The 9,496-nt window shown below is 51.3% G+C and overlaps 1 protein-coding gene across 1 annotated transcript; it reads right to left on the bottom strand.

The window, feature by feature from the left end:
• Positions 1-4,755: 4,755 nt before the first annotated feature.
• LOC119291808 (probable serine/threonine-protein kinase At1g01540) lies at positions 4,756-8,916 on the bottom strand. Its single transcript, XM_037570616.1, has 7 exons — positions 7,989-8,916; positions 7,330-7,434; positions 7,128-7,250; positions 5,756-5,926; positions 5,538-5,667; positions 5,238-5,447; positions 4,756-5,128 (listed from the first exon to the last, which is right to left on the bottom strand). Exons 1-7 carry the CDS (start codon positions 8,762-8,764, stop codon positions 5,036-5,038), a joined length of 1,608 nt encoding a protein of 535 aa, XP_037426513.1. The 5' UTR covers positions 8,765-8,916; the 3' UTR covers positions 4,756-5,035.
• Positions 8,917-9,496: the final 580 nt, after the last annotated feature.

The raw sequence follows: 9,496 nt of genomic DNA, 5'->3' as shown, positions 1-9,496 counted from the left end.
TTCTTTCGCCTTGGTCTTGGCGTTGGCGGCCTCGATCTCTAGCATCTTGGCTTGCTTCTCCGCCTCTAACTCGAACATCTTGGCTTGCTTTTCAGTGTCCAGGTTGTAGAAATTATGAGATGATTGAATATTTGTGTTGTTGTATTGATCTGACCCTCGTAGAGGTATATATAGTAGTACAATATGAGGGAGAGAGACTTGGAGTAGAGGGCAAGTCGTACACAATTTAACCCTATTATATCCCTAACTCCTAATCTCTAACTAAAACATAATTATACTTCTAACATTCCCCCTCAGTCGTAGCGGGAGTGAAGCGGACGATTACGACTGAATTTGAAGTCTTGCGCTTCTGTCGTCTTCTCCGCTGCGTCATCATCAACTACGTCTCTGATGGGTTGGCACCTAGGGCGGTGACTGCGTCCCCTTCTGGTGCCTCCCTTGACTCTCCTATATTCCCTCCCGCGGTCGGGAGTGGCGTGGACGCTGTTGACGACGCGGACGCTGTTGACTGGAGTTGTTGCTGATGTGTTGTTGCAGACCAAGTCATTAATGTCGATGTCGAGGTAGCCGATCATGGTGATGTAGCCGTAGTCGATGGTGTAGTCGTCGTCGATGATGAAGCCGCACAAAGCCGGAGGCACAAAAAAATGCGCAATGACGGAGCTGCAGACGTGGACAATGCACCTTGCGTATGTCAGAGGGTGCCGTCGGCGATGAGTCCACCGGTTTTGCCAAGACCGAAGGAAACCCATCGTGCACACATCGGTTTTGCCAGAACCATGTGGCCGTGTAGGGTTGTCACTGTAGTGACGACGTGTCGATGCAGTCGTGCCGTCGTGGATGACACGGACTATGTCGTCGTCGTGGTCGCGTCTTGCAGAAAAGTCTGTCAGAGGACGCTAGGTGTCCATCTTGTGGACAAGACAGCGGCGGTGTCTTGACGAAGATGCTGGTGAAGACCACGTTGATGAAGACCTTGGCGATGAAGTATCGGCGATGGCGTTGCAGCGGCGTGTCGACGGTAATGTGTCGCTTGAAGGCGTCCCTCGCGGCGACGACGTGTCGATGCCGTGTCGTGCCGAAGAAGTCGATGAAGATTGCATCTCATTCCACACCGGCCTGGCGTGTGGATGATGCGGATGTCGCTTCTTGTGTATCTCGATGATGATCTTGACTCGTAGTCAGCTTGGTGTCATGGTTCGACCTGGTGCAGTTTACCTTGATGCAGTGTAGATCGGTCGGTGTAGTTGTCCAGCTTGATGTAAATGCCATGTCGGCGCGCAGGTGGCTGATGGAGTCAGCCTGTTGAAGATCGCGTCCGTGCGCGTGCATTGTAGTCGATGCAGATCGGGATCGCTCGGTGCAGTTTGCCGGCGCGTTGCAGATCGTTGTTGGTGTAGTCTCAAAACAGAAGAAGTCGATGTAGAGACCATCCATGTACGATGGACCGGAGGCACGGCCGAGATCGGAGATCCGATCAATCGAAGCCGCCGGTGCTCCCAAATTCGTGGCTTCGTGCATCTGTAGACGGGTACGCGTAGACGTGACCAAAGTTTCATCAGAGTGCATGCACATACCAGGGCTGCTGGTTGCTTCGAGTTTCGCCGCATGGATGGTGATGGAGCCTGGAGTTGTGGTTGGTTCGGTGCGTATCAGCCGGGCAGAGATCGGGTTGGATCCGGCCACCGCTCCGAACGTGCCGTGCAGCCACGCGTTTGCTGTCGACGTACATCCGATCGCGGGGAGCCGAGTATCACCCTCCCGTGATCAGGGCGACGCGTCTTTGCTGGAGAAGATGGCTATGGCTGATCGGAGTGCCGCCGGCTGGCCGTGTGTCGATGTAGATCCGCTAGAGGCGCACGACGATGGATCTCGCATTGATTATCACTGGATTTGAAGATCGTTGGTTTTATTTTGTGGCTAAGAAAAATCAATCTACTACGAAATTTGGAAATTAAAAAATATCTAATCTATGGAACCGATTCAATCTTTGATCGATCAGGTGCCGCGCCCCCGGGGAGAGGAGATTAATCTCCCCGGGGGCGGCGTGCTGCGGAAGTGGTGGAAGGTCCTAGGATCGGCGTCGTTGGACAAACCGCTCTAATACCATGTAGAAATTATGAGATGATTGAATATTTGTGTTGTTGTATTGATCTGACCCTCGTAGAGGTTTATATAGTAGTACAATATGAGGGAGAGAGACTTGGAGTAGAGGGCAAGTCGTACACAATTTAACCCTATTCTATCTCTAACTCCTAATCTCCAACTTAAACATAATTATACTTCTAACGCAGGTCAAGCCTCCTCCTTTGGATCTCCATGAAAGCGCCCATTTGCTCCGCCTTGAAACGCCGGTGCTCCTCTTCCTTTGAGTCCTTCTTGTTGATCATGCCGTCCACGGTTGCGATCAAAGCGTTGGTGAACGCATCTCGCTTGTCCTCCTTCTTGGAGTTGGTCTTCCCCCGCGGCCGTGCCGGCTCGCCCTCCCCAACATCCTCCACGGCTTTCTTCTCCCGACGCGACATGAGTGTGGCATATTGCGCCTTGAACTTCTCCTCGTCCTTGATGACCCGATTGCAATGGAAGAGGTTGAAGCACTTGCCATTGTGTTGCACCTTGAATGCCTCCAAAGCTTGAAATGCCTACAAAATGTCTCCATGCAAGCATATGGACAAGTGGTATGCAAATGAACACGCAAAGGATGAACTGTTCGGGCGTCATCGCCTTCTTTGGCTTGGTCGTGGTAGTCGTCTTGCACGGGGCACGAGGCTTACCTTTTCCAGCGGGGGCGGTGGCGTCGGACGAGGCGAGGGAGGCGAGGCCGGCGGCGACATCGAGGTTCATTGCGTCGTCCATGGTTGGTTGGGGCGGGAGCGAGCGCATGCGGGTGGGAGTGTTTTTAGAGAAAATGGGGGGAAATGGTGGTGGCTGCCACCGACCGGCGGACCCGGGGAGAGGAGTAGGCGCGCGCGTGTCCATTTTGTGTCCGTACGAACGCAAATCCGACTCAAAAATGGACCGGGAATGGGTCGCCATGCGGACGCTAAGCGAACACGTGTCCGTTTGGGTCGGCGCGTTGGGCCGCCTTTTGTGTCCGCGCCGATCCAAAAAAACGGCGGCGGATGAAATGGGTCGCGCCATTGGAGTTGCTCTTGAAGCAGGACCGGGCCGCGTAGGTTAGCTGCCAGGCTCCACATCGTCCAGCCAGGTTCCATGTGGCGCTGCCGCCGTCGCCGGCGGAGGATCCAGCTCGTGCCAGTCCAGTCCGACGGACACCCTGGTCAGTCAGAGTGTCAGACTGATTGATTGATCCGGGGGGTCTCTCTCGGCCAGCTGCAGGGTTCAAGACGTACTGTACTGTACGCGTGGTCGCGTCGGCAGGTGCCAAGAGCCCAAGACGAGGGAGGGAGACGGGTGAAATTCTTCCATCTGGCGGCGCCAAGACGCCGGAGCGGCGTCCCCGCCAGCGGCCACGGGGACGGGGTGGTGTCCAGTCCAGGCAGCTCCAACGGCAGAAAGAAATTACTCGACCCGTGCCAAATCGCTGGGCCAGTCAGGTCAGTCCCTGACTGACAGTCCAGCCAGCGTTGCCCTTCCATGTTTTGTTTCTGCCATCTCTTTTGTTTTCTTCTCTTCTCGACCCGGTCAGGTCAGTCACATCCCTCCAAGCCGTTTTCTTGGACGCTTCCGCCCCACACAATAATTGTATCCTCCGAGTGAACGCACATTTGCAGTGCTCGCCAGCTCAGCTCAGACACACAGCTTAGCTAGCCGTTGAAGAACCCAAGGGACTTGTCTCCTACTCCTACCGTTTTGAAATACAGATATACTACAAGCACTGTACGCGTACATGGTCAAAACCAACGCTCCTAACAAGCTGCCACTGCACGACGACGCAACACCAATCTCTGTCAGCCAGCGATTCAACCCTAATTAAACAAAACGCAAGAGCAAGTGATCATTCTTCCACGATCTACGAGTACAAAATAACAACATGATCAACTGCTGCTAGTGAGCCGTAAGTAAAAAAAAAACTGACGATGTGATTGACCAGGAAGTCCCACCATATGCAACTGGACGGAAAAGGTAATAAAAGACGGACAAGGCGAAGCCGACAAGGGCCGGCCCGCCCAAATGCTGTTTCACTGAGCAGCCAGATGCGGTATAGTGGACGGCCAAAAAGAGCATTCGGCCAAACCAAACCAATGGCAATGGCGATGATGATAAACAACAATGGCTTTGTCAGCATCTTCATCGGGGAGAGAGAAAAGAAAAGTGAAAGAGAGTGTGCATGGTGCAAATGGCATGTGACCTCACGTGCATGCAGCCAGCAGCAAGCCACAACAACTCAGGTGGTGTTTGTTTCCAGGGACTTTTTGGTGCAGGGACTAGAAAAAGTCCCTACCAAACCAAACAGGGTGGGACTTTTTTGAGACTTTTTGCTAAAAGTCCTTAGAAGCACCTCCTTGAGAGTCTTTTTTAAAAAGTCCCAGGGACTAGAAAAAGTCCTAGGACTAGAGAAACAAACACCATCTCAACAAGGCATGCAGCATGATGAGTGCCTCATCTTCCAGTGCCAGGAATCATAAGGATCAAGGGCTACTAGATCAGCAGCAGAGGGCGCAAAAACAAAGCAACACTTGCAATTAGCTAGTGGGTTATCATTAAGACCGCTATGAGTGTCAGCTGGGACCAAGGAAAAGGCATGTTAGTCAGAGGTCAGAAGAACACCAGACCAGCAGCAGCCCACACTTGTGCGGTTCAACAAGTGAGTATATCAAAGAACTGTCATAGAACGATGCTCGCACATATAATACAATCAAGAGCAAGGAGGAGGGGGGTTGAGTTGGTTATAAGTATATCATAAGTACTATGAGATCCAATCAGGGGCCAAAAAATAATGCAATCACGACATGCTTGGTTAATGGTACCCGTACGTACGTACATTATCTAGCAAGGGGCAGTCCGATCCGCACAGACTCAGATCATGTCCCGGCGGTTCGGCAGCATCGTCGTCGTTGTGCCATTCCCATCATCATCGGTACCGTTGGTTCTCGCGCTTGCTCAGGCTCCCGTCCTCCATCGAGCTGGATCTGTCCGTCGTCGCATCCCTTCGGGGCTTCCTGTCCTGCACATTTCATTCATCGCGGTTGACAATGTGAGTGACTGAGCACTGATGTTGAGCGAATGAGAGATTATAGCAAGGCTGCTGAGATAGTAAGTAGGAAGGAACATACGTCGCGGGGGTTTAGGTCCTCCATCTCCAGCATGTGGATCACATGCCCCATTTTAGGCCGCTTATGGCCATCGGGGTCGACGCAGCGAAGGGCGACCAGAAGAGCCCGCTTCAGTGCTTTCGAGGAAGGCCTCTCGGGAAGCTTGGGGTCGACTACGTCCTCTGCTTTCCTCTCTGCCACCATGTTCTTCAGCCATTCGATCAAGTTCACCTGGAAAATACAAGAATTTAGCTTCATCGGGCCGCCTCCACAATTCTGAAAAGAAACTACCAAAAATGGGCAAAGAAAAAAAAAACTAACCTCTCCAGCTGACCTAGTATAATCTACAGGAGATCTACCAGTTATAATCTCCATCAAAAGAACGCCAAAGCTATACACATCGCTCCTCTCAGTTAACATCCCGGTGCTGGCGTATTCAGGCGCCACATAGCTGCAACATAAAACGAAAGGTTCGGTCATGACAAGATACAAACAACCTTTGCTGCATCACTGAGCACTAAAAGACTATTGACACTAACCCGAAAGTTCCCATAACACGGGTAGTAACGTAGCTTTCCTCCGAGCACAGCAGTTTCGCAAGCCCAAAATCCGATACTTTAGCATTCCACTGCTTGTCGATGAGAATATTGCTAGATTTGACGTCACGGTGGACAACCTTCGGTTCCAGCCCTTCGTGGAGATAGGCCAGCCTGGGCAAGCAAAATCGGGTGTCAGAGGCAAGCAATTTTCCTATCACATCCAGCTTTCAACAGAGCTGTTGAGGTTGTTTAAGCAAACCACTGGCAATATTACTTCCAGCCAAAGAATATAACAGCTAGAGTGCTTGCCAGTGCACATGATGCTTCAGTTCAGGCTTTGACCGCTAAACAGAACCACAATGTTCTATTCTATAAACATACGCAAGCTAAACAAAATATTAACAAATACTACTCCCTCCATCCGGAAATACTTGTCATCAAAATGAATAAAACAAGATGTATCTAGATGTATATTAGTTTTAGATACATCCTTTTTTGTCCATTTTGATGACAAGTATTTTCGGACGAGGGAGTACTACATTAGGGTGCTAGAGGGAGAACCTCAAACTATCTCCAACCGGGTGCTCTGTTTAAAATAAAGCTGGCAGCAGGAAAGCAAAGGGAAGGAGGCATGCAAGATAAGCACATGCCATGTCTCAGAAACTAAAGACCTTTTTCTCCTATTTAAATATGGGTATGAAATTCAAATTGTTTTCAGAAGTACTCCCTCCGTCCCATAATATAAGAGCGTTTTTTATACTAGCGTTTTTTATACTAGTGTAGTGTAAAAAACGCTCTTATATTGTAAAAAACACTCGTATATTATGGGACGGAGGGAGCAGAATGAAACGCTAGTACCATGATTTTTACATATCTGAGAAACATAGGTTGCAATCAGTTGTCTCTTTCTCTAACCTCTTAAAGAGGAATATGTGCATGTCAAGAAATACTCCCTCCGTCCGGAATTACTTGTCATCAAAATGAATGAAAATGGATGTATCTACAACTAAAATACATCTAGATACATCCATTTCAATGACAAGTATTTCCGGACGGAGGGAGTAGGTCCTAACAACTTCTGAGTGAAGCATCTGAATTCCTTGGGACAGAGAATCTCACCAGAACTCGGCTCCATCATCCTAACCGAGACGCATGTCTCGTAACAGAACAGGCCTAAACATGCCAGCTAGCACCCATGTCTTCTAAGAACTAAAATGCTCATGGCCTATATTTGGTTTATTTCTTCAGTCACACACAGTAACCACTGTATATACAGATGGTGCTAAACTATAGAATGAGGAAGATTATAGTCCAAGAAATAGCACTTGGCAAACCCACTTAGTAAGGTGAAATGACAGTGAAGAAGCATTACCCTTTAGCAGTTCCGATAATTATGTTCATCCTCATATCCCAAGTCAATGGGCTCTCCTCCCCAATCTCTCCATGAAGCCACTGATCAAGGTTGCCGTTGTCGACATACTCGTAGACAAGCATCCTGTCCAAATCCAACCACATTAGAAGAGAAATTCGGAAATTGATTCAGAAATTGAGCAAGACATTGCAATGCATTGTACCTGTAGGCACCCTCGACGCAGTAGCCGAGCAGCCTGACGAGGTTCTTGTGCCTGACACGGCCGATCGTTTCGACCTCCACCTTGAACTCCTTCTCGGCCTGGCCCCTGGTGGAAAAACAGGGAGGGAGAAATGGATATTTTTATCAGAGACATGGATATCAGAGTAGTAGTATGGGGTGAGAAATGGAACAGCGAATCGAGCCATAGAATTGTGTGCAGTATTTAAAATGAGCCACGGGAAACGAGAAGAATCGAATGCAGATGGGCACACAGAAAGAGAGTGAATGATGACAGTAATTTTAAATTTTTATTGAGCCCCACAATCCAACAGTTCATCAGCATAGCACAACAATTTCATGAAAAAAACTAGAACGAAATCATGGCAAAAGATTGGTATTTCTTCAGTGGGAAAGGCAGTAGATGGGTATCCATCCATCAAACTCGCACGATGCAGTTTGCTACCAAGATATTCGTTTCCCCCAAATCAAATAACTCCGGCCGATGGATTTGTTTCGATGAACGGACCAAAACACAGAAATTCGACCCTCAAGCGCTCACCGGAGCATCGAAACGTAGGAGATTTCTGTTCGATTCAAATCGAACAGTTCAAAGGAGGAAGAAGAGGCGGAAGCTTTCGAGACATGAGGTCACGAGGTTACCTATTATTGAGCAGATTCTTGACGGCAATGATGGTGGAATCTTGCAGCGTGCCTCTGTAAACAATCCCGTAGCCCCCCTCGCCGATCACATTCTCCTCGGCGAGCCCGTCGGTGGCCTCCTCGAGCTCCCGGAGCGTGAACCAGTGGCCCCACCCGAGGTGCGACACCTCCGGCCCCGCCGCGCCGCTGCCGGCGCTCCTCGGCGTGGCCAGGTCCCGCTCGCTCCCGCCGCTCGTGGTGGCCGACAGGCCGCTGGCCGCCGTCGAGCGCTTGGATCCCGCGGGCATCGCCGGGAGCTGCGCCCTCTGCTGCTGCAGCGTCTGCGCCTGCGCCTGCGGCGGCGGCGGCGGCGGCGGCTCCGCCTTGGCCATCTGCACCGCGGCGGGCTGCGGCAGCGGGGTCGGCGCCGGCTGCTGCTGCCGGCGCACGATCTCCTGGATGTCCTTGGCCGGCGTGGGCGCGTGGTGGTGCTGCAAGTGCTGCTGCTGCTGCTTGAGGGGCTTGGCGTCGGCGGGGTGGTAGAGATTGGCCGCGCGGCGGCCGCGGCGGCGGCGCGAGAGGCAGAGGAAGAGCAGCAGCAGCACGAGCACGATGGCGGCGCCGACGGCGATGCCCATGAGCACCCAGAGGCGGAGGCCGAAGACGGGCGTGCGCTGGGACAGCCACGTGTTGAGGTACCCCGCGCTCCACGGCGACGGCGACGCCGCCTGCTGCTGCTGCTGGCGCCGCGGCGCCTCCGACTGCAGCAGCAGCCTCCTCCCCGCTGCCACCGCCATCGCCACGGCTCTAGCTGCTGACGGCGGCGATGGTGATGATGGGACAGAGTCGCTTGGGAGGTTGGGATTCTTCTCCGGCCGCTTACATGCGCGTCTGACTCGACGGGAGATTGGTTCGGGAGGCAGGGGAGCGTCCGGCGTGGGTAGGCTTTGACGTGTGGGGTTAGCATTTTGTAGAGACGCAGGGTTCTGCCGTTACTGGTCAGCCTGTTGCGCTCGTTCAATGACACGTGGGCCCGGATAACTGTGGACCCAGAAGCAGTGAGGTCACTGTGGCGCTGTGGTGGGGCCAGAGGCAAGCCGGATATGGTTTTGGGATCGGTCTTTAAATGTGGGCGCCATGAGATGTATCTCATCTTTCTTTTGGAAAAGAATGTGTGAAAGCCAAGCCAAGCCATGGTGCCATTTTTATGGATTTATTTACTGGTTTTATTAATGTATACAGTTCAACTTTTGTCAAGGATTATTAGTGTATTAGTGCTAGTCAGCTAGTGTTATCGTGCAATCACCTTTTGAAACACTTCATTTTTGCCTAGTTGTCTATGTCTTTTGCTTTGTGAATCAAAGAGTGTGCTTTATCACCACTTGGATCAATATGGCGGTGGGATCTTTTGTTCTAAATAGGATTTGTGTTGGTTGGTGGTTGGGTGCCATACGTTCCAAAATGTTGCCATTGTTGATTTTTACTGGGAATAGAATGTTAAATGTAGCACTAGAAATGTGCTAGGGTGT

Source organism: Triticum dicoccoides, chromosome 4B, assembly GCF_002162155.2.
Source record: "Triticum dicoccoides isolate Atlit2015 ecotype Zavitan chromosome 4B, WEW_v2.0, whole genome shotgun sequence".
Classification (NCBI taxonomy): Eukaryota; Viridiplantae; Streptophyta; class Magnoliopsida; order Poales; family Poaceae; genus Triticum; species Triticum dicoccoides.
This window is presented reverse-complemented; position numbering and strand designations above follow the sequence as displayed.